The sequence below is a fragment of the Sminthopsis crassicaudata genome, chromosome 2 (assembly GCF_048593235.1).
Source record: "Sminthopsis crassicaudata isolate SCR6 chromosome 2, ASM4859323v1, whole genome shotgun sequence".
In the NCBI taxonomy this organism is placed as follows: Eukaryota; Metazoa; Chordata; class Mammalia; order Dasyuromorphia; family Dasyuridae; genus Sminthopsis; species Sminthopsis crassicaudata.
The window spans coordinates 448731203-448756664 of NC_133618.1; the positions used below are offsets into that span (position 1 = coordinate 448731203).

Sequence of the window (25462 nt, forward strand, 5' to 3'; positions counted from 1 at the left end):
AAGCAGAATGATTTTAGAAAACCTTGGAAAGACTTATATGAACTGATACATAATGAAGTAAAAAGAATCAAGAGGATATTGTACACAGAAAATTATGGCATGACTTAAGCTATTTTCAGTAATATTCTCCTCCAGAGAAAGAACTGATATTGATTGAACACAGACTAAAACATGCTATTTTTTCACTTTCATTTTTTCTTTTATTTGAATCTTCTTGTGCAAAATGATTAATATGGAAATTTTAAAAATTAAAATTAAAAAAAATTTTTAATTGCATATGTTATCTGATTGCTTACCATCTCAGGGAGGGAAGAAGAGGAAGAGGGAGGAAGGAGGGGAGAGAGAAAGAGAGAGAGAGAATTGGTGAACTAAATAAAATGTTTAAAGATTGGGGGGGAAAATAGCGACATCAGGTTATTAAACTTTACTGCTAAGTGAGTGCAAAACAAAAATAATTATACATACGCTAATTGTTTAGCTTCTATATACCATCTGCATTCATTTAAACAATAAAAGGGACTAGAGGATATTTTTTTAAAAGGCCAATAGAAATCTGGAATCACAAGAACTGGGTTTGAATCATGTGAAGGGATTGGATGAGATGATTCTGTAGGGTATTTTCCAGTTTTACATCCTATGATTCAATGAACCCTTCCTGTGGAACTCAAAGAACTGACTTCTTTGGACAACTGAGCTTATGCCACCTTGTGACACCCATTTATTCTGTATTGTTTAAAATTTCATGTGTTAGTTGTATTTCCCAGATCCCAGTGACCAGGTCTGAAAACTTTATTTATTTCTCTGATATCTCCTACAGCCTCCCAGTCACCACCTATATTCGGGTCCTCATTACCCTCTGCCCAGTCTGATTGTGATAATAGAGTTAAAGAGTCATATCTTTTGAAGTTAGAGGGAATCTTAGGATCCAATCTCTTCATTTTACAAGTGGGGAAACTGAGACCTGGGAAATGGTGACATAGCTATTTAACATTGGAGCCAGGACTAAAATTCTCAACGCCTACTTCTAATTTCTTTCATTCTATCACTGCTGCCAGTGGTCTCTCTCAGACTGCCCTACCCCCCAAACAATCCATCCAACAGATGAATGTTTCCAAGGCCTAACTAACTCTGATCATTATGTCTTCTTGCTCAAAAGCTATCATTGCTTACAGAGCTCACACTCTTAACCTGGCATTCAAGGCTCTCCACAGTCTGACCTTGGACTCATCTCGCAATATTCTACATAATCTACACCTCCTACCCCTTCCCAGTGTTGTACATTTCCTCACATCGAAGTCAGGATAGTACAGCAGAAAGAATACTACTAGGCTAGGAGTGAGGGGCCCTGAATTTGAGTCACTGCCATCTCTGAAAATCTCTTAATCTGTTCAATGAGCACCATTATCCTTGTTTGGGATAGTTGTTCCTCTTCCAAAAAAAGAAATAAAGAGGAAATGGGAAAAGGGAACAAAATTAGTATGTTTGGACATTTTCTGTCAAAGCAGAAGGCTAGTGTGGTTGGAAGAATAGTCATAAGCAGTCAGAAGACCCAATTTCAGTCCTAGTTCTACTGTTTAATGGGCATGTGATCTGGACACATCACTTCCCTGCAGATTTGTCATTTATAAAATGGAATAATATTAGTATTAAGAATTTCACAGTGGTGTATAGTGGGGATCAGATGAGCTAATAGACCCCAAAATCCTTTGTAAACAAAGAGTAATATATATATATATATATATATAGTCAGTCAACTGGCATCTTTTAAACTCCAGCTTTGTGCCAGGCGCTGTGCTAAGTGCTAGATACATGGAGGAATTATTACTATTCTTAGTATCCCTAGCTCTGCCCCAAATTCACCGAGTCAACCTGGGTAAGTCACATCTTCCCTCTGGAACTGAATGAAATGAGGAGGTAAAATTGTATAATGTCTAAGGTCATTCCCAACTTGACTTTAAGATCCCTGCCAGCTCTGACAGCAGTCATCCTCTATTATTGTGGTTCTGATTCAGTTCTAAGCAGGCAAGAAGGGCTGTTCTCCTAGCCTGAGAGGCAAGGAGTGAGGAGGTGAACCACCCACCCGCTAAGTCTCTGATCCGTCGGCCGCTTGCTATCCTCTGTTCTCTGCTGGGGTTGGTCTTCTCTAGTGATCAGCCGTTGAGATGGATGTCCTTAGATGACAAGGACCAGTGAGGGAGAGAGAAGATCAACTTGCTGTTTTTAGGACATGGCACATTCTGTCCACCAAGACTAGTTTTGGGACCTCTCGTAGTATCGGGACTAAAGCCGGTTTGTGGTTCATCCCTGAGCCACTATTTTTCCTTGTCACATTGCACTACATGATACATTCTCTGACTCAATTTTACTTTCTGAGGAACCAACTCATCTGTCGTAGTAGCAGATGGTGAGTAAAGTGGGTCTGACTCAAGAGCTTTGGCCCCAAGGATCCGTAGAGAATAATACAATGTCAGAGCTGGCTTTTTATTTGGAAGCAGCTTTAGGACCTGGAAAGTCAGTCCTTATAATACAGAAAATGGACCACCAGTGCTAGATTTTCAGACATGGAACACAAATTGTCAGAAATGGAAAGGATCTTAGAACATATGTTAGAGCAGGTAGAGAGATCTTAGTGACTGTAAGGTGTTGTGTCCTGCTTTCTAGAGCCCCCACGCTGGGGTGAGTAAAATGTACCTTCCTAGTGGAGATGTGAAGAGGTGGGACTCCTGAGGATAGTGGAAAAATGGAGTCCCACCTCATCACTTCTCCACTAGGAAGGTACATTTTACTCACCCCGGCATCGGGGATCTAGAAAGCAACAGTATGTTTTGTCACCCCAACTTGGGAGCTCTAAAAAGCAGGACACAACACCTTATAGTCACTAAGATCTCTCTACCTGCTCTAACATATGTTCTAAGGTCCTTTCCGTTTCTGACAGTTTGTGTTCTATGTCTGAAAATCTAGCATGTTTTGTCACTCCAACTTGGGGATTCTAGTAAGTAGGACACAACATTTGGTGTCCAGACATGGAGCTTTAGGTGAGGTCCTATACAAATCAGCTCGACTGACACCATCAGCCAAGTTCAGTGGAGAAGTCCCTGTGACCTGGAAGGGTAAGAATAGAAATAGGCAAGTGAGAAGAATGGGGAAGGGCTAGTCTAGTCACTTTTGTTTTTCAACCAAAATGAGGCAAATACTAAGACATGAGTCTCCTTTCCAAGGGAAGCGTGAAACAGACTTAGTTAGGTTAACAGAGAAACAAGGTTTGTTGGTAACTCAGAAGCAGATCACTGAGTTCTCAGATGCTCTGGAGTGTACGTCTCTGTGGCTTTGTAGGAAGGAGAGTTTGGAGCCAGAGATCTGGAAGTTAGTGAGAGAACAGCAACTGCCTCTCAGTCTCCTTGTATCATCCTCTCACAAGAGGAAATTCATTCTGCAGGTCTGGGTTGGATCTCCAGCAGCCACTGTCAGGTGGCTCCCGTGTATTTCAACAGCTCCCATGTATTCCAATAATAAAGAGACTGCTAGTAAGAAGAAAATTTACATGGTAACTAGCCAAAGAACTGGGTCCATGATATAGGTACTTCTAAAACCAATCAGAGACTCATTCTGCCACATTACCACCTCTCTGAGAAAATGTGAAACTCCTTTCTATTCATCTATTTTAGCTGGTTTCCTGCCTGAAATATCTCCCCACTCCAGTCCATCCTCAGCTGTCAAACTGGTTTTTCCCAAAGTCCAGATCTGGCCATAATACCCCTCTCTAATTTAAGCTTAAATTAAAATTAAAATTAAAATTTAAACTTCAGTATCTCCTTTTCATTTTCAGGATCAAATATTAACTCCTGGCATTCAGAACACTTCATAAGTTCCTGCCTGCCTTTCCAGCCTTCTTCCATCTTCCTGTCTTCTCCCATTCTTTTTGATCTACTGTCACTGGCCTCTGCCCAGGACACTCTTATTACCCAAATTTAGGCATTTTCATTGGCTGTCCCCTGTACCTGGAATGCTCCCCTCTCTCCTCATCTTTACTTCCTGGCTTCAAGTCTCTACTAAAATATCACTCCCTTTCCCCTCCCCTCTCCCCCAAGAAGCCTTTTATAATCCCCTTTAATTTTAGGGCCTTTCCTCTGTGATTATCTCCAGTTTATCTTGTCTTCATCTTGTTTGTACAGAATTGTATTTGCCTGTTCCCCCATTAGATTCTGGGCTTCCTTACAGCAGAGATTGGCCTTTGCCTTTCTTTGTATCCCCAGTGTTTCATATAGTGTCTGGAACGTAGTAGATAATTAATAAGTGCTTTGCCTTGACTCACCATGTTTCTATGTGCTGCTCATATTCTTAGGGCTTTGTGGTTTACAAAGCCTGGTCTATGTGCTGTCTTACTGATTCCAGAAAGCCAGTATTTAAATCTTCCTCCTGCAACTTAATCACCTTGTAGTCTGCTTTCATTTCCTCATCTGTAAAATGTGAGGATTGGCTTACGTGACATCTAAAGTGGCTTGTATTTCTAAGTTTATGATCCTTTGGCCCCATAAGGCTTTTCCTCAGTGATTATAGATCATTGAGAGAGTTCTTTTTGCAAAGCTTAACTAATAAGATTTTTAAAAATGTGATGGGGGTCAGACCCACAATTTGGAAATCAGACTGATTATTTAGGTAAGTACTTCTCTAGTACCCAGAGATCTGATCAGGCAGAGTCTGAGATATTGGGAGCAGGGAAAGGAGTCAGATGGGTTCTGGCTCAACTGAGAACTGGGTTGCCAAGAGCTAAATGGGCACTTTATATTGAGACAATTTCAGAAAACAAGTGAGAACCTGCAGAATAATTTTGTTTTTCTTTCATGGTTTGAGAAAAATAAGCCTGGAAAATTGATTTTCCATAGCTGCCTCTCTTCAGCAGTATTTAAGGTTCTTACTGCAATAGCTCCTTTCTATATACTAAACCTCAGGTGTGTGTTCTCTAGGTCTCCTCCTATTTGGTAATTTCAGAGTAATTCCAATGTTAGCTGTATCACATTTCTGAGTTGTAATCTGTTTTTGCCTTGGAATCATAGAATGTCAGTGCTGGAGGTCTCTGGATGAGGCCACTAGTCCAATTCCTACCTAAAACAGGAATCTATAACTTCTCTTGACAAATGGTCATCCAGCCTCTTCTTGAATATTTCTAGGATCAGGGAGCTCATCACCTCATGAGTCAGCTCATGTTGCTTTTTAGTCAGTACTTTTTTTTTCTGGTCTATTAGATTTAAAAAAAAATTCCATATTATTTTATTTTTCCAATTAATATGTAAAGATTGTTATCAACATTCTTTTTTTAATTATTAAAGCTTTTTATTTTCAAAACATATGCATAGATAATTTTTAACATTCACCCTTATAAAACCTTGTGTTCCAAATTATTTCCCTCCCTTCCCCCTATTTCCTCTCTTAGACAACAGGTAGTCCAATATATGTTAAACATGCATTTCTTATATACATATTTCTACGACAATACATATTAGTATTAGCACTCATTGTTAGAAAGTTTTCCCCTCACATCAAACCAAGGTTTGTTTCTCTTCTTCTCTTTTCAACTTTGAGCCTAGCTTTGCCGCCCAGGATCAGATAGAATGAGTCAAAAATCCCTCTTTCCTATGAGAGCCTTTTAGATATTTGAATACAGGAACATTCTCCCCCATTCTTAGTCTCCCTATCTGTTGACAACCTTGCTAGTAATATTAAAAAAATTATTGAACATCAAAAGTGATTGCTAATGTTTTATAAATCTTAAAGCATCAAATACATGTTAACTATTAAAAATTAGTAGTCTTATAAAAACAAACAGGGCTGGGGACATAAGGCCACCGTATGTCCATTCCTTCCTCCATCTGGGCTTATTGTTTGTAGGTGTCAAGCCTAGCAGATCCAGGTCTTGAATTCTTAGAATTTAGAATTAGAAGCAAGCTGATCCAAAGGGAAGTAAGCTGAAATGGGAGAACCATTTATATAACAACATTGGAAAAACAACTTTGAACCCTGATCAGTACAGTAACTCAGAGAAGTGAAGCATGAAGAAAGTGTCACATAACACTCACTTATACAACAGGCACTTTTGAACAAGATGAAAATGTAATTGTGAAATATATAACAAAATAAATGAAAACAATAAAACATAATTATTGATATGTGGTTTTCAAGTCAAAATATGGTCCATGAGGATCCTTCTGTTTGGTTTAATGGTCCCCTTTCTATTTGCTTTTGACACCATTGCAATATCCAACTACTGCTCCAGATATTGGATGATGAAACCAGTTCTTCACCTCTGACAGAGATGCAGAATGGGACATTTCTGGGCACGGCCAATGGGAGAATTTATTTTGGTTGACTATGGTTATATTTGTTACAAGGGCTTTGATTTTCTTTCTTTCTTTTTTTTTTTTCAATGTTGGGAAAGGGGAGAAAAAAAACCACACAAATGTTTGTTAATTGAAAAAAAAATTTAATGGGAAAAAGAACCAGAAGAGAATTTCAAGATCAAACTTGAATTTTCTTGATAGGGGATACTGAGGCCCAGAGGCAGAATATGATTTCTTCAAGATCACATAGGCTGTGAATAGCTTAGGGTCTCTTATTTCCATACAAATCTAGTTCTTTTCTATTGAGCTTTTTCACCTCAGAAATAGAGAAAAGGTTGTTTTTAATCAGCTGGACACTGGCTCTCAAAGCACAGTAAGCTGCTGCTCAGAACTCAGAGACACAAAAATAACTGAATGCAAAGGGAAGGGTTCAGAGGGACACAGTTTGAAAGCAAGAATATTTAGTGCTAAGTGTGGAGAACAAAACCAAAAAGGAGCAGCAAGTATCCCACAGTTTTGAAGGGATGGAAAAACTGCATTAGCAAGTTGTTAAAAATGTTCCGTGTTCTTTTAGTTGAGAGGAGTGCCAGGACTGATTAGGGAATAATAACAGCAGTTGGCATTTTAAATTTTTTTTAAGTTTATTTTTGGACCTATGATTTTATCAATGTAAAACTCCCTCCACCACCACAGGTCACTCACCTGAGATTTATAGGCTTAGAGAATTGTTTGGGGGGCACTGAAATGGTACAGGATACAGGGTTGTAATTGTCACAGATGGGATTTGAACAGTGGTCTTCCAGGTTCACAAATCTAGTATTTATTAATTTATTAATTTATTTATTTATTTTAGTATACTGTGATTGTGATGGAGAAATCTTCAGTGTTTTCCTAAAGTTCAAACTTCTTTACCTGGGAGTCAAGGCTCTCCACAATGGTACCAGCACCCCTTCCTGCTTTATCTCCTACTGGTCCCCTCAGGTGCCTCATGCTTTAGCCAAACTGGATGCCTACCCAGCCACCACCCACCCCTTTCCTCTGCCTGGCAGGGCCTTCCTTCTCCATCCCTTGAATTATTACTTAGCCTTAAAAGCCCTTCTCTCATGCCACTTCTTCCATGAAGCTTTCCCCTGCTCCCTCTGCTCTATAGCAGCCTTCTCCCTAAGACCTCACATGGCCTTTGTTCCTTTGTAATTCTTTTAATGCCTATCCGGTAGTGTTCTGTATCCTAGTTTTTTGTGTTTGTGTTTTATCCTCTTACTAGAATACAAGCTGCTTCAGAGCTGGACTAATCTTTGTGTCTTTCCCAGCATTTAACAAAGTTCTGCACATACTGGTGGTAATTTATAAATGTTTGTGCTAACAACCACTGCCAAAAAAAGGGAAATAATGTGATTGAAGGAAAGGAGACTTCTTGATTGGCTGACAGTTGGCTATTGAACAAATAAATGAACTCCATCCAGAGTACATAGTTATGATTAGGCTCTCCTAACTAAGGGAGATCAGGCAATGTTTGGGTCAAGGCCATTATGGAGTGAAGGATTATGTTTGAGGACAAGGCTATGTGAGCTGCCATGGTGAGCCTGGAGAAATCTAAAAGGGTTAAAAACCTGGACCAGGGTTGTTTTCTTTGTTTGTTTTGTTGTCGTTGTTGTTTTAAAGTCTGGTAAGCCTGAAAGGAAACCCAGTCTGTGGTGGGGAAATTCTTTAAATTAAAAAAAAAAAAAGGTTTTATTGTTTATTTCTACTCCATAGTCAGCCAGTTTTTACCTTCCTCCTTTCCCCACTGAATGCTTCCTTAAAACCAAAGCAGAAAAATGCAAGCTAAGCCAGTCAATACAGCAATCACATTCTCCAACTGTGGCCCCTCGCTTTTTACAGAGAAGAGGAAGGTAGGTTTCTTTGTCAGCTCTAGAACCATGTCATGAATGGTTCATTATAATCATCAGCATTTGACTTTTTAGTGTTGTAGTTTACATTATTTTAAGTATTATATAAATTATTTTCTTGGTCCTGCTTTCCTCACTGCATCACTTCTTATATTTCTTTCCCATAGCTCTCATTCTTCATTTTCATGATTTCTTATAGTTCAGAAATAATCTATTACATTCAGATATTATAATTTGTTTCACTTTTTCCCACTTGATGGGTGCCCATTTTATTTCCAGGTTGTTATTTGTTTGTTTGTTTTTTCCTAATTGAGCAGACTCTCTCTCTCTTCTGATTAACTTTTCCCTCATTCCCTCGTTTCCTTTTATAAATTGTAAATAAAAACCCTTATTTAATCTCAAAATATCTCAGGTGACATTTTGGAATTCTGATGGTACACAGAGATCCTTGCCTCATAGAAAGTAGGATTCAAGGCATCATAAAGTAAGGTATCTTCTAGGAACAGGTTTGAGAACTTAGAGGCAGGTGGAAATTCTTGGCTACAAGTTGATGTTAAATAGAGTGGAAAGAACACTGGATTTGGAGTCAGGGGACCTCGGTTCAAATCATAACTTCAGCCTACTCCTTGTTTGATAACAGATAAAACTTTGTCCACTTTGAAACTGTTTTCTTATTTAAAGCAAAGAAATTAGACCCCATGATCTCTATAGATCTTTGCAACTCTGATATTCCATCTTCCAAATTTTTTTTTCCATTTTCCAAGGTTCTAAAATCTCTCCCAGCTCTAACCCTCTTTGTTCTGAGTTCCAGGGTCCCTTATAGCTCTGATAGTCTATATTTAACTCTTAATATTAAGAGAAGATTTGATGTATGAATTTTTTTTTTTTTTTTACCTCTTTCCTTCTACAGTTTGGGCCATGGGGAGTAGCAAAAGCAAACCCAAAGACCCCAGTCAGCGACGCCGAAGCCTGGAATCCACCGAGAATGTCCTCCACAGTGGCTTCCCTGCTTCTCAGACCCCTAGCAAGGCATCTGTGCCCGATGCCCACCGCACTCCCAACCCACCCTTTGGGACCACGGCACCCGAGACAAAGCTCTTTGGCGGCTTCAACACGTCAGACACAGTCACCTCCCCCCAGCGCTCGGGGCCTTTGGCAGGTGAGGAGAGGTTCAGGTTTGGGTGACTGAGGTCCTGGATTCTCCTGCAATCTTGGACTCTGAAGTTGAGTCACCTAAGACTTGATTGTGGACTCACCTGCTCAGCTCCAGAAAAGGGGCCAAGAAGATCCTTGTTGAATCTGAGAGAAAAGAGTGAGTGAGAACTCATTATATGGAAGTGCAATGATTTGAAAGATTTTTAAGCCAGAGGATGTGGGATGAAATCTTGACTCTGCTTCTGTTTGACTCTGATCAAGCCATATACATTCTGAGGACAGCAGTATCCTCTGGTCAAATGAGGGTTGGACTTAATGATCTCTAGGGTCCTTTCTGGCACTAAATATAATAATAATAACAACAATAACCAGCACTCATATGTTACTTTAAGTGCTTCATAAATATCATCCAATTTTATTCTCGTAGCTCTGGAAGGTAAGTGCTAGTATTATCCCCAGTTTGCATATGAGGAAACTGAGGCAGAAAGAGGATGAGCATTTTGTCTGGAGTCACAGAACTAGGAAGTTAGCTGAGCCCAGATTTGAACTCTGTTGTTTTTTACTTCAGGCCATGTATTCTATTCACTTTGCCTCCCAGCCTTCCCACTCTGCCTTCTAAGTCCTATGAGAGGAACCTTAACCTGTCTTCACAGTTGTAGGTGCCTGAAATTGTCATTAGAAACTTTTTTCTTTGGATTTTCCTCATTGACTCCCCTATTTAAATTCAGCTGCCCTTGAGGGAGGGAATAGTCAGAGGAAACATTAGGAAGTGGGATATGGAATTTGTTCCTTGTGGGGTAGGTAGGCAAGGATAAAAGGCAGCAAGATAAGAAAGTTTCCTATTGGGGTCTCTTTGTTGCCTCAATCATGATTTTGCCTAAAACCAGACTCAGGATCAAAGGATAGGAGCTGTAAGTTATGGGTCCTTGACTATTCCTACCTCCCAGAACCTCTGGAGGGTTCCTTCCTTAGGAAGGAGGAAGGAATGACAGCTTCCAGATTTCCATAGCTACACTAGTTCATGACCTGTTTGCAAGCTTTTGATCCTGAGATTGTTTTTAAACAAAATTGTGATTGATACAGTGGATGTGTATCAGAATTAGAATTTAAACACAGGTCTCCTGTCTCTAAGCACAGAACAATTAACAGTATCTCATGCTGTTTTTAAAAACCACTAGAGATTCATGTGGTATAGTAGATAGATAGTTGTGAAGGCTAGAGTTTTTGGTTTGAGTCGTAGCTCTAACACTTAAGTGTTAGTCATGAGAACCTGGGCAAGTCAGTAGTTTGTTTCTTTTAAGATTCAGTTTGTTAGGTTTTGTTCTTCTTTTAAAAGATTTAGGGGACAGCTAGGACTTGAGTTCAAATTTGGCCTCAGACACTTAACACTTCCTAGCTGTGTGACTCTGGGCAAGTCATTTAACCCCAATTGCCTCAGGGGGAAAAAAAAGATTTAGGAAAGAACTCTGGGGAAATGGATAGAAAACTGGTTTCAAAATTAGGAACATCTGGATTCAAATCTTGCTCTGAAATCTACTGGCTGTGTGATCTTGGGCACCAGCAGATAGAGCACTAGACCAGAGCCAGGAAGACCTGCATTCAAATACAGACATTTCTTAGCTGTGGAATCTCAAGCAAGTCACTTAACCCTGTTTGCCTCCGTTTGCTTATTTGTAAAATGCACTGGAGAGGAAAATGGCTACTCTAGTATCTTGACAAGAAAACCCCAGATTGGGTCAAAAAGAATTGGACATGACTAAAAACAAATGAATGAGCCCTCTGGGGATTCTCTAAGACTCATTTGACAGCAAGTATTGCTCTACATTGGTAAAAGAAGTTTTTTCATGGGGAAATTTCTTAAACCAATGAAATCAGAGGCCTGATGAAATAATAAGTCATAAAACATTGGGTTTTTTGTATTCCCTTTTGATTTTTTTTTTAAAGATAGTTACTATCATATTTTACATATAGTTCATGTATATATTATTTTGACTTTGCTTTTTTATCACTTTGTATTTTTCATTTTTGTCATTTTTAGGGAAGCCTCAGTTTTCTCTTCTGTAAAATGTAAAATTCCATTTGCACCAGTTTACTGATAGGATCATATTGAGGAAAATACTTTGCACATTTAGTCTTTGAAAAGTTGTTCTTTTGAACATCCTCTTTCTTTGCCATATTGAGACTAGACTTGGCTCAGTTTGGGACCCAAAGTTTCACCTGTATCAAGAAGAGGTTCTTTGCTGATGCTATCTGAAAGTATAGACCCTAACTCCAGCCTGAGATGGTAGTGACTACATCTATTTATCCTATACCTTTGACATCCTTTCTTTATTATTTTTTTTTGTTATTGTTCATACTCCAGTTTTTAAAAAATAGCCTTTTATTTTTCCAAATATAAGCAAAGTTAGTTTACCACATTCACCTTTGCAAAATTTTGTCTTTTTCTCTCTCTTCCCCTGACCCTCTCCCATAGGCAGTAAGAGAAAAAAACAAGCAAACAATAACAACAAAGTGAAAATACTTTGCTTTGATCCACATTCAGTCTCCATAGTTCTCTCTCTGGTTGTGGATTGCTCTTTCCATCACAAGTCTGTTAGAATTGCCTTGAATCACCTCATTGTTGAAAAGAGCCAAATACATTGCAGTTGATTCTCACATAATCTTATTGCAGTGCACAATGTTCTCTTAGTTCTACTTACTTCACTTAGCATCAGTTCATGTAAGTTTCTCCAGGCATCTCTGAAATCATTCTGCTTATCATTTCTTATAGAACAATAATATTCCTTCTTTTTTTTTTTTTTTTTTTTTTTTTTTTTTTGCTGAGGCAATTGAGGTTAAGTGACTTGCCCAGGGTCACACAGCTAAGAAGTGTCTGAGACCAGATTTGAACTCAGGTCCTCCTGACTTGGGCTGGTGCTCTATCTACTGCTCAACCTAGCTGCCCCAACAATAATATTCCATAACATTCATATATCATAACTAAAAAGTCATTCTCCAGTTGAGAGATCCACTCAGTTTCCAGTTTCTTGCCACTACAAAAAGGGCTGCCACAAACATTTTTGCACATGTGGGTCCTTTTCCCTTTTTTAATAATCACTATGGGATACAGATACAGTATTTGACATCCTTTCTATCATTTCTGCTACAGGTGGAGTGACCACTTTTGTGGCCCTGTATGACTATGAATCCCGCACTGAGACAGACCTGTCCTTCAAGAAAGGGGAACGCCTTCAGATAGTCAACAACACGTGAGTATCTCCTCTTGCTCCCCTCCTACTGCTCTGAGTGCCTGGGGAGTAGGGGAGGTTCAGTGTCCATCTAACATCCTACTTGGCAGTAACTCTCAAGATATCCAAGCTTAGCCATTGTTTCCCTTTCCTCTGAGGCCCTACGCCTGACATTATGGAAAGAGGATAATTTTTTGTCTAGGTTGGAATTTCAGGGCATCAGAAATTTTGGTTGTGGCTTATTCATGATTGTAAAGGAAGGCTGAGATTCCAGATGCTCAGGTTGTTGGCATGGGGCACTCTGGACTTGGCTTCCTTTGCCTTAAATAGGAGGTGTAGCTAATAAAGGATGGTGGAGAATCCAGGATGGTGGGACGGAAAGCATGCGTGTTAGTAATCTGACACTGTCTTGGTCTTGGTCAAAGGAATAGCCTCTGCCAAAAAAGGGCAAGCCTAATTGGGACTGCAGCCTGAGCAAGGCTTAAATATAGGAACCACAGAGGCTAAGGGGAAGGCTACTTTCATGATTCCCCTCTACTACCTGACTTCCTCCCTACCTGGAAAAGGAGCTTTGGAGCTTTTCTTGCTCCAGCTAAATATACTCCTTCCTAGGAGCTGATTCTGGTCAACAGGAAGCCTCTGGTATTCAAAGACATGAGGCTCTAAAACTGAGCAGTGTCCATCGGCAATGCAGAGCTCTGCCTTATGCTCTGACCATCAGCAGTTCCGCTTACCTGGGATGGGAAGCCCAGATTTCTCACCCCAGAGTGGGGAGGGCTTGGTGGCAAGGGCAAAAATCCAGGCCATGAGCCTGAAAAAGGGGCTTTGGGTTGGGATGAGGAAGGAACTGAATTTAGCTGGGAAAATTTGAAGGGGACCTTGCTTCCTGGGAGCCATCCTCTGCTCTAAGTGACCCACTTTGCTTCCCCACAGCTTCTAACTCTCCACAGTGCTGATCTCAAGCCCTTTCTGTCTCTTTCTCCTCTCCTTTGCTACATGCTTGCGCTTAGGAGAAAAGTGGATGTCAGGTGTGTACTTTGCTCTTTTCTCATCTTGGTTGGGGGTGGCCACCTGGCCTGTGGGGGAGGCAATTGGTGCTTCTGCTGCTAGCAATTGATGCTTTGGGGTGGCTCCTGCTGAAAACCCTATGCTCTTGTGTTTGCATGTGCTTATTCTTTGCTTTATCCAGGTCTGGCTTTCCTTCGGCCAGGGCAACCAACTCCCCCCATTTGTTTTGCTTGGGCTTGCCCAGCTGTCTTTTTATCTTCTCATCCTTTTTCTTCTTTTTTCTCCTTTTCCTCCTCTCCTTTCTTCATGATTCAAGTTGCTTGCTTGCTTTCTCAGTATAAGTATCAGCCAGCCCTGGGTAAGAGTGTGTTCCAGGGGAACAATGTCTGCCACATTTCCGTGTGTAAACCTACCCTCGCTCTTTAGTTTGTGCATTCTAGATCTTGCAAATGACCTGGTTTATGAGCTTCGTTCCACTTCAGCTCCCAGGTGCTGCCCAGGCCTAGCTGAGACAGAAACCTACTGTCATCCTTCCATGCATCCATATATCCATGCATGCACACATCCCTGCATCCATCTGTGCACCCATCCTTTCATCCAAACCATCCATCGATCCCTTATCCAACATTTACTTAGCACCTACTATATGCAATGCTCTGTGGATTCTAAGGTGAATAATGCACAGTCCTTTCCCCCAAAGGGCTTATAATCTTCTTGAGGAGAGGGGACATGTGCACATAAACACACAGAAAATTAACCAGTGACAATACACAGTCTTTGCCAATTGCTGAGTGAATGGCAAAGCCAATTTACAAGTGAGAGAGATCACACAAGGATAGTCAGGTGAAGTCTTCAAAAAGTAGGACTTCATCTGGGTCTTAAAAGGTGGTCAATATCCCAAGGTTTTGAAGAGGTGAAAGAATTACTCTGAGCCAAGGAGAACAGTAGGAGTGAGGACATAAAGGTGAGAATTCATAAAAATGTTCAAAGGTCATAGAAAAGACAGACCTTGACTGGATAGAAGGTTTTTTGTAGAGAAGTAGTCTGGGGCTAGGTTTTGGAGAACATTCAGAAGCAAGGTTTGGCTTTATCTTATAATAATAGGGAACCATGAAAGGTTTTGGAACAGGGGAGGGATATGATGAAATTAAGGAAGACTGACAGCCTAAAGAGCTTTCATAATACTTTGAGGTAGATTGTGTCTTAGAATGTATCCTACTGTAACTTCATATTAAAGAGGAAGAAACTATGGCCTAGAGGGATGAAATAATTTTCTTTTTTTTTTTTTTTTTTTTTCCTGAGGCAGTTGGGGTTAAGTGACTTGCCCAGGGTGACACAGCTAGGAAGAGTTAAGTGTCTGAAGCCACATTTGAACTCAGGTCTTTCTGACTAAAGGGCTGGTGCTCTATCCACTGCGCCATCTAGCTTCCCCAATGAAATAATGTGATAAATTAATAAGTGGCAGAGTGAAGATCTGGATGCAAGTTTATTTTCTGTATGTAGACCTAAGAATAGAGTGTACAAGGGTATGACTCTCATACAGCCTTTGGAATGAAGATGGAAAGAAAGTTCTGTAGTGCAGGAGGGCAGAGGCAGAGAGCAATGGCAACAAAGAGTAAGACCTCCTTTTCTCTTCTTGGAACTCTAGAGACACAAGGAAATAAGGAGAAATGAAGAAGAAAGGAAGGAAGGAATAAAGAATGAAGGAGGGAAAAAGGAAGCAGAGAAGAGAAGAAGGAAGGAAAGGAAGGAAGGGATGAAGGGAGGGGAAAAAAGGAAAAAGGGAAGGAATGCTAGAAAAATGTACTAAATTTAATGTGTTAAAGTTTATTTGGAATAACTATCAAGTTCTGCATGTTAATCAACTGAAGAAGCACCTGATGGGGTAAACATGACTAGATAATGATTGATGTGAAAAATATTTGAAAATTTTGGGGTACTGTAGGTTCAGTATGAGCAAGTAACATGATGGTCAAGATACTGAGCCTACATTAATAGAGATATAATATAGTTTTACATATCTCTATATCTATTTATCTATAGCTTTTTCTACAAATAGATCAATCTCTCTGTCTCTCTCCCTCTCTGTTCCTTTCTTTCTCTGTCCCTTTCTCTCTCCCTCCTTCTCTTTCTCTCTGTCTCTGTCTCTTTCTATGTCTCTCTGTCTCTCTCTCTTTCCTCTTTTTCCTCTCTCTCAGTCCTTTTTCTCTCTCTCAACAGAACAAGAGAGGTCATAAAGTCTGAGCAGGGTAGGCCCCTGGGTTTCTCTGAAGATTTGTGATGGGATTTAGGTATCTCTCTCCAGGAATGGCATTGATCAGCTGGTGTGTGTAATTGAGGCTGGCATATGAGATACCCAGGACACTGGAGAAATGTCTTGTGAGAATCAGTGAAAGGAACTAAGGATTTTTATCCTCGGGAAGATAAAAAACTGAGAGATGATATGATAGCTGTTTTTAGGTATTTGAAAGGCCATCACATGGAAGAGGAATTCGAGTTTTTCTACTTGGGCCCAAGCAAGGAAGGAGGTAATTTTTCATTTGATTAGAAGAAAAAAAATTCTGATCCATAATAGATATCCAAAAGTAGAATGGATTGTCTCAACAACTAATAAAATCCCCATTTCTGGATGTCTTTGGGCAGAAACTAGAAGATTACTGCTCTTTGGAAATGTTCTAGAGAAGATTACTGCTTAGGAACAGGTTAGATGAAAAATCTTCTAAGATTTCTTCTGGCTCTAAGGTTCTATTATTCTAATGATACCTTAGCTTTAATTCCTCCTGGGTATCCATTATTCCATCAATAGTGATCTCCATAGTTCTTCTGTGATTTTCCCCAGGGAATTTCTGAGCAGCCCATCACCCCCCACATTGCTCCACCTTTGACTCTTATGTGGCTTCAAATCCAGCACCATTTTGAACAACTAATGTGTCCTCACAGAAGCTTTAGCTGATCACAAAAGACAGGCTTCTTGAAATTCACAAGAGAATTAGGAGCTTTTCACTTTCTCCCCCTTGCTGTATGTGATTACCAACGTTGATTATAGCCACTTTTAGACAGAGTTTCTAAGCTGTCTGTATTTTTTTCTCTATCTCTCTACCAACATCTGTCTTTCTCCATCCTACCTCTACTTCTCCTCAGCCTTCCTTACAGATACTGTCAAAGGCTCAGGTTGCTGCTGGAAAATACAAGGAAGTGATTGAATACAAGGAAAAGGCAATGAAGTCCCATGGAACCAACTTTGCCTCAGTCATTCCATTGGCTAAGAGGTCCTGAATCTCCAGACAGGGATGCTCCATGGCCAGATTGTTGGATGAACTGGGCTTTGGATGTTACAGAGCTCAAGTCCCCAGGATACACTCAGTCTTGGCTTAGTAGATACTAAAGTGGCTTATGCAGATAGGACACTAGGGCCTATATTATAAAAGCCAAATCCTCCTTTCTTTAATGGCAAGAAGAATGGAGCTGTTTGGAACCATATATATAGGGAACCATAAAGACTGAGAGACATAACAGGATATTAACTCTAATATTAGAGTTATAGGTTACCAGCTAAAAACAAACATAGAAGACAGTCACCTGTCTGTGTGGTATTATTACCCAGAGGTCCCAGGGCTTCTAGCACTGATAGAATTTGCATTAATTACTTTAGGTTAAATATTGTCCCCTGTGGAATCCTTTCTCAAAAAGTCAGATTCCTCTGGGACAGGCAGCATATTCAGGCTCTTAGCCCTTCTCTAAGTAAACATCAGAATTATTACTAGTAATTTGAGTGTTCAAGTCAAACAGCATAAGATATACCCTCACATAAACTTTGTAATTCATGATACTTAAATATATATATATATATATATATATATATAGTAAGGACAAATTCTGTTGGGTAGGAGGATTTAGTTATTATACAGGGTTTTACCCTGCTGAAGGAATTCATACATTTAGTTTTTACTCCTTAATTTTGGCGCTCCAGAGCAAAATTCCAGTCTTATAGCCTTAGTTATGACTCTGGCCAAGAGACTAAGTCTAGTGATTTTGAAGATATATTGCCAACTTAATCATTTTGTTCCAGCTAGCTCTTTACTGGAGCAGAGATTTGGGGCAAGGCTATAGGTTTGGGGTAAAGGTAGGGGCTTCTCCCTAATTTTCTTTGGACTTTTCTACTCTGGTTCTGACTGAGTCAATACTAGGGCCCCGAGAGTTGTGCTTGAAGAGTTTTGGGTAGCATGTCTATGGGACCTTGTGATATCGGGTTATTCCTTGCTTTGCTTCAAGCATTTGTGTCTCAGCATTTCAGGTTTGTGGGGCCCTTGCAATCCTCCTGCCCATGGACCTTAATCCCTTCACTGACAAAGACTCCCTTCTGCTCCTTGCCCCCATAGCCTCTGTATTGGGCAACTGGAGCCAGACACTCTTTGCATAGCTTCCTCCTTACTCTGCTTTTACCGGCAGACATAATTTTTCTCACTTTCTAATCTTTGAATCACAAGACCAGAAATAAGTTCTTTGGAGCTTCCCTGTTCTCGTGAGCCCTCTAAGGAAGGCCTCTGGGACCCAAGCTTGGCACACATTGCCTGCTAGCCTGGCAGCTGTTTGGGTTGGTTTGTCAGGCAAACAGATCAGAACTAGGCCACCCTAAAAGTCATTTGTTAGACTCATCAACCTTGATGTCCAGTTATTTGTTGGCAAACATGAGTCACCCTTTCTGATTATTGGCATGTTGGGCTAAAATGATTCATCTATTAATGGCTGCCTTTGATATAACTGCAGATAATGCTTCTGACCTACTCTGAGGAGGGTCTAGTCCTGGTCTGGCCTCCTATGAAAAGAGAAGATCAGCAGAGAGCCATCCAGACTCTTACCTGCTGCTGCTTTGTGCCCAAGGATCTGCATGGATGGAGTCACTGGTCAGGGCTGGGGGCACAGCCTGGGAAGGTCCTGTGACTTGAGCATCAGGAACATTAGACTACAAAGTGGGAATGGCTAACATGAGCTGGTGGCTTTAAGTCTGTCTGACTTCCCCCTGGTGGGAATACCTCCTATAGGACCCTACATCTAGACCAACTAACGAGCTTGGTTCTGGGGGGATTGAAGAACACTTCTTATGACTTAAGTTCTTTTCTTTAGGCAGCTCAGAATTTTATAGGAACATTCTTCTAGCATGCCCCCACCTGTCCCCACAAACAGGGCCAGTGAAGCCTAGAGAGGAATAGTTGGTGCTCCTTTGGAAGGCATCCACCAATCTTGGCTTCTGGCCTTTTAGCACAGAGAGCTTAGAATCAAATAAACTACAAAGTAGAAACCCTACAGAGCTTCATTTATTATAGCAAAAGTCATTGACTAGGTAATGAATTCTTTATCTGGGGTCCTTGAAGTAAAAAACAAAAGAAAAAACTTTTATTTCCATTACCCTCTAAGTGAAATTTAGCATTTCTTTCAATTATTTAATAAACACTATTCTGAGAAGTGGTCTATAGGTCTTACAGACTGCTAACAGGGTCCATGTTAGGATAAAAACTTCTGCATTAGAACTTATCTGAGCTTCTGTTTGGGTATTGCTTTTAGCATATTCTTTGGAATTAGAATAGAATTTATGAGCTGGTGGATAATTGAGTCTCTAGCTCTCCCAATTTGAATTGGGCCCTCACAAGGGAAGTGATTTACCCAAGAATGTCCAGTGAATCAGCAGAACTAGGGTCAAGAACTCTGGTCTTTTGACTCCCAGCCTCGGAATCTTTCTACTATACCACACTACTTCAATAGTAGTGAGTCTTGATCCTCCGAAGGTAGATTTTATACATGTCAACAACTAAGTCTAAGGAATAAGGTGGCCTAATGCCTTTTATTACCTAAACCAAAATACATATAAAATAGACTGGCTTTGTGCACCCAATTAGAAAGTCATTGTACCAGAAGAAACCTTCCTTGTTATCCAGTCTTACCCTTTTGTTGTACAGATGAGAAAACAAACACTCAATGAGATTGCAGGATTTGCCAACCAGCTACTAAATGGGATTTGAACCCAAATTCAAAGCCGCTTACTCCAAGTTCAGCACTTTTCAGCCCATCACATGTCTCCAAATACTATTCCCAAAGAAGAGACTTTTTTGGAGCAATAGTTTCCTTATTGAAACAAATATTCAGTCTCCTGAGGGGACATCATCCATCGCTCCTGTGGGTATACATATTCTGGTGTGTAAATGTTGAAAAATGACTCAGTACTCTGCAGCATTACCTCAGACACTTGACAGCTGGCCTTGGGCAGAGCCGACTTCCTGTATTAGAATTTCCCAGGTCTGGGCTCAGTGAGCACAGAAACCTCACACCTGGATAGATTTCCTTGCCCAGGCCTGGCAAAGGTAAATCATCCTGAACTGGTGAGTCTGAATGCAGGTATGCTTCTCTTTGTGACCATGTCCCCTCCTCCATCGGGCTGATAATAGGCATTCCCTCCCCCATCCCCCATACTTGGGATTCTAAAAATGGCCCCTCATTGGGGGCCAACTAAAGGGAGACCTTAAATTCCAAGCTGGGAGGCCCAATGCCAGAGACTGATTTAAACCAGATTCTTGTCCATCATTCCATTTGGGAGGGGCTGAGCTGGACATATCTGCTTCCTAGCATCTGTCTTCTGAGACCAGTCAACCGGTGAGAGCATCCATCCTTCATGTTATGAACTCTGCCATCTGCATACATGTCTTGTGTCTCCCTAGTAGAATCTAAGCTCTTCAAGTCAGGCATTATTTTTATTTTTGTCTTTGTGTCCCCAGCATCTAGCACCAAACCTGGGTATGCAGATGGTGTTTAAATAATACTTGTTGAATTGAATCAAACCTCTTTCCTCCTCTCCTTTGGAGACCTCATGTTTTCCATATAAAAATGGGAATGGTAGTATTGTCCCACCCTATTTCATGAGGATTTAATGACAGTTCTGATTCATATGTATGTGTTTATATATACATACACACATATAGTCACACATATGAATGCACATATTTATATGTAGGTATATACATGTGTATACATGTTCATGCATATGCACATGTATGTGTGTGTATACATACATGTGCATGTCTGCTTCTATTTATATATGTCTGTGTATAGATAGCTAATACTGGAGCAAAATCCTCCTCCAGATATCCTTGGGACACTAGGTGTTCATGGCAATTGTGGTACAGGAGTGCTGGACTAGGATCAGAGACATCTGAATTTTAGTTTCAGTATTGCTAGTCTGTAAGATCTTGGACAAGTCATTTCCCTTTTCTGGGCCTCAGTTTCCTTTTTTTTGCCTCCCCTACCTTGTGAGTTATGGGAATCAGATGTGAAAGTGCCTTTTACATCATAAAGCTCCATTCTCATAATTTCCTAAGAATTTTATAGCTAAAAGGGCTTGTGGACCCTTTTGGAGGAGACCCGTGCATGTGAGCGCAGGCCCAGACCCCACGGAGGACAGTGCTGAGAAGTGGGGTGTGACTTGCCAAGGGTGATTGCCGTTACTTGTCGAGGCCAGCCTCTCCTGCAGAGAGGCTTTCACCTCCCTGTAGAGCAAGCTGAGCACCCACGCTCCTTTCTGTCCTCTCCTCTCCTCTCGGACCCCTGCCTGCGCTTCTTTTGGTTGCTTTGGCTGTGCACTGGCCTTTGGCGGATGCCGCGGCTTTAGGCTGTTTCTCTTTCTGTTCCCTCCCCTTTGCTCTCCTGTCATCATCATTCTGCTTCTTTTCTTTTTCTGTTCTCCTTTTTTTTCTTCCTCCTGCTCCCCTGTTGTCTATCGGGATTCCCTGTGCTCCAGCCAGACCTGGTTCACATTCAGATGGCTCCAAAGGTACTTCTCTCCTCCCCCTCCCCCTTCCCAGGGCTCCTGGCTGGGGCTGGGGCGAGGGCTGGGGCCTGGGCTGGGCTGGGTCACGGCTGCGCCGAGGAGACCCAACTGACGATGTTCCCTTCTCCCACCCTGGGGAGCACCGGGCAAAGAGCAGCAGCTGGCATACTTAACTCATGACTACCATGGATGGTCATTCATTTAATGAGGGAGAGGGCTCTGCCTGGGCAGCCACGACGCCTCCTGGGGGAGAGGGAGCAGCCCCATAGTGATGAATCTCATGTCTATATCAGGGGCAGCACAAGGTGGCGGTGGTGGCTGGGTTTGGAGATCTGGGATCACCGGCATCCTCTTGTTTTTCTCATTTCTGACCTTTGCTAGACATTGTGGTTGAGTGGATGTAATGCTGGGCCGGGCTCAAATCCTGCTTCAGACAATTCCTAGCAGTATGACCTCAGTGAGCCTCAGTTTCCTCATCTGTAAAGGCAGAATAGCAGCAACTACCTAACAAGTCTGTGTAAGGCACAACTGAGATCATATAGGGAAAGCATTTTGCAAGCCTTAAATTGCAATATAAATCTTGGGTAATCCTGAGGCTCCACTGTTGAGGTTCCCAGACCTCTTCCCATTTCCTGGTGTCTGTACCCAAAGACTTTTCTCCTCTCTCAGCCTTTCAAAGGGTGTCTGTGTTTACTTGGGATGTGTGTAAATGCCTCTTTCAGGTGGGAAATTCCCAAATCCCTTGCCATAGAGCCAGTATGAAGCCTCCCTTCCAGGAGATGGCCCATTATGTCCAAGTCTGGGTCCTGACCCCAGAGGATGATGGTATCCACATGGAGATAACCTGGAGAGCCCTCCAAGGGTCCAGATTTAGGTCTGCTCCAGCCTTCCCTGGACAAGCAGAGTGGAGAGCTTGGGACATTTGGGATCCGGTTAAGGGGCCAAAGAACTAAGATTAGGAGTCAGGACCCAGGGATTGTACTCTCAGTTCACCCACTGAGCAAGCCACTTCTTCTTTCTCTGTAGAATGAGGGTATGAATGGGTGGTCCCACCAGTCATGATGGCCTATGAGTAGGGTCTTATTCTGCTGGTGGCCCCTTATTCCAGGACCCAGCTTCCCACAGCCTGGGAGCTGCTGTATATACCTTCCTCGGTAATAGTCCTTTCTGGACCCAGACCAACCCCCCCCCCTTTCCACCCCCCCCCAGAGGACTGGCCTCTAGGCTTTGCATTTGACATTTATGTAGCCCCTGCCTCTTCCAGGAGGATGAGGCAAAGTTAGATAGGCCTGGCTTCTCCTTAAGCTTAAGGCAGATGGCCCAGGCCTGTTCCCTTGGCCATCTCCCTGGCTTTGAGGAACCTGATCTAATATATCCTGGCTCCAGACCCAGAGCCTGGAGCAGCTGCTTGTGGCGTTTCCTAATTGCTCTGTGTTCTAAGGCAAGGTTATGTTCTCTTTTAGCTGTCATTTTCTCCTCTGTAAAATGGAGAGAGGAGTTCTTGACTTAAGTGATCTCAAAGCTCCCTCCCAGGTCTGACATTGATTGCCCCTGTTGGTCAGAAGGCAGCACTGTGGGGCCAGAGAGAGTTGAGCATTACTCAAAGAACTCCCTGGACCTCCTAACTAATGGCTCCACTTCTCTTTCCTTCCCTTCCTTCAGAGAAGGAGACTGGTGGCTGGCCCACTCACTCACCACCGGACAGACTGGCTACATCCCCAGCAACTACGTGGCCCCATCTGATTCTATCCAGGCCGAGGAGTAAGTAGCAGCACTGCGCCCCCTCCTTCTCCATTCCACCCTTGCACCCTGCTCCTCCTCTGGTCCTCAGCTGGCTCGTGTGGGCCTGTTCATTTTGGTGTTAGTGAAAGAGCAGTGGCCCAAGAATAGGAAGATCACATTTCAAGTCTTGCCCCTACTACTTACAGATTTTACTACTTATATAGTATATATAAATATACTAACATAGTATTATTTATTCTATTTATACTTTAGTTTGTATGAAAAGGGAGATGGTACTGTCTACCTCCCTGGGCTATGGCAGTTGCAGCTTTTGATAAAGCATAAAACCCTACAGAAATGACCTGTTTGTCACTAATTTGCTGCTTATCTCTACCAAGTTCTTAGGAATAGGAACCCACAGGCTTCAATTCAAAGCAAGACTGCCTTTTCCAGGGATCAGTGCTAGATAAAGAGTCAGAAGGCATGGGTTTGAATCTAGGCTTCCTGCCCAGAGAACCTTGGTCAAATCATTTGAACGTCAATATCTCCTTATTTAAAGGGGGAATGAGTTGGTGGGATTGTACTAGAGATCACCTCTAAAGACTCTCTTCCTACATCCTAGCATCCTTTTAATGACACTGGGGAGATCTGATGCAAACTTGAATCCTTCTCTCTCTTTTGAAAATACTTTTTTTTTTTTTTTTAATCAGCAAAAATTAGAAATTTCTTTCTCTTTCCCTTCCCCTCCCCCACCCCAAATTAAGGTGGTATTTTGGCAAGATCACCCGTCGGGAGTCTGAGCGGCTGCTGCTTAATTCGGAGAATCCCCGAGGCACATTTCTGGTCCGGGAAAGTGAGACTACCAAAGGTATCCATTCCTTCCACTCCCTGCTCTGGAATCCTGGGACTATAAGGGCCTTTGTAGGGAGCTTGGGACAGTCTCTAGAAACAACTTGAATCTAACTGAGCACCACTCATGTTAATCTAGAGGTCCCATCAACTAGCAGGGTCCTTGGGCTTAAGGGTCCAATTCTCTATATTTGAGTTCCAGCTCCCTCTCATTTACTATGATGTGCAGTAAGTCCCTGGACCTCACTGGACTTCAGGTTTTTTGGTCTGGTGAATGGAAATAATATATGCCCTACTTACATTTCAAGGTGATAAATAAAGCACAGAAATATTAGAGTTGGAAGAGACCTTAATAATCATTTAGTCCAGCTTCTTTTTCAAAGGAATCCCATCTGAAACATACCAGACAAGTGGTCATCTAGCCTCTGCTTGAAGACTTCTGGGAGGAGGAATCACAATTCCTCTTTTAGACAACAGAATGTCTGGTGTCTAGTTGTTAGGAAGTGTTTTCCTGCTATCCAAACTACTTTTGTTTCTTTGTAATTCCTACCTTTGCTTCTTGTGGTTTGACTTTCTGGGTCTCCATAGAAGTTTCACCCTCTTCCACACAACTGTAGCCCACCAAATACTGAAACAGGTTCAGTTGTGTTTCTTCCAGTCTTCTCCAGTCTAAACCCCACCAGCTCCTCATGGAGCTGGATTCAAGACACTTCTATCCCAGTGACTGCCCCCCCGGATATTTTCCAGCTTATTCACGTCTTCCCAGGACAGAGCTGCACAGAACTGGACATGGCACTTTAGATATAGGCTGTCCATTATACAGGCTCCTCACCTTAGGCTTTCTCATCATGATGCCCAGTGATGCATTAGCTTATCTTAATGGCCATTCCATGCCCTATTGACTCATGTGGATCTTGCAGGCCTCCTAAACCTGTTCTTTTTCAGCTCTGCTTTCCGTGCATTGTCCTTACGAACTCAGTTTTAAAAGTAGCAGAATTTAGTAAACATTTATCCCTTTTAAATTTCATCTTCCTAGATTCAGCCCAATGTTCTGAACAGGGATCAGCAAACTATCATCTGAGATTCTTTGCCTTTTTTTTTGTAGAACCCATGAGTTAAAAAATTTAAAAAAAAATTAATACAGTAAAATTTTATTTTCAAATATCAGAATTATAAGTTTAGAAGCTGGACTAAATGACCATATAAAAACAAGCAGCATATTAGATTTGTTTCTTAGATTAGGTGGTAGGAAGCCAACCCCTGTTCTTAAAACATTGGTAGATTCTTAGATCCTCATTTTTACTCATTGTGTTATCTACCTGGCTTTGTGACAACTGTGCATGGGATAAGCACGAAGTTTTTTATGTCTCTGACAAAAATGTTTGAACCCAGGGTCAAACAGATTCCACTGGAAACTTCCTTCCAAGTTGACATTGAATCATTGACCTTTAATCTTCAGTC

The 25462-nt window shown here is 41.5% G+C and overlaps 1 protein-coding gene across 8 annotated transcripts in view; it reads left to right on the forward strand.

Annotated features, from left to right (window-relative positions):
• Positions 1-25462, forward strand: part of SRC (SRC proto-oncogene, non-receptor tyrosine kinase) — a 114846-nt gene that overhangs the window by 66985 nt on the left and 22399 nt on the right. For 7 of the 8 annotated variants that reach the window (XM_074292685.1, XM_074292684.1, XM_074292681.1 and 4 more), the window contains 5 exons: positions 9135-9383; positions 12528-12627; positions 13617-13634; positions 23093-23191; positions 23917-24020. In XM_074292685.1, coding sequence (XP_074148786.1) covers positions 9143-9383; positions 12528-12627; positions 13617-13634; positions 23093-23191; positions 23917-24020 — 562 coding nt within the window. In that variant the 5' untranslated portion in view covers positions 9135-9142. The remainder of the gene's footprint in view (positions 1-9134; positions 9384-12527; positions 12628-13616; positions 13635-23092; positions 23192-23916; positions 24021-25462) is intronic. The other variant, XM_074292686.1, reaches the window with a different exon arrangement.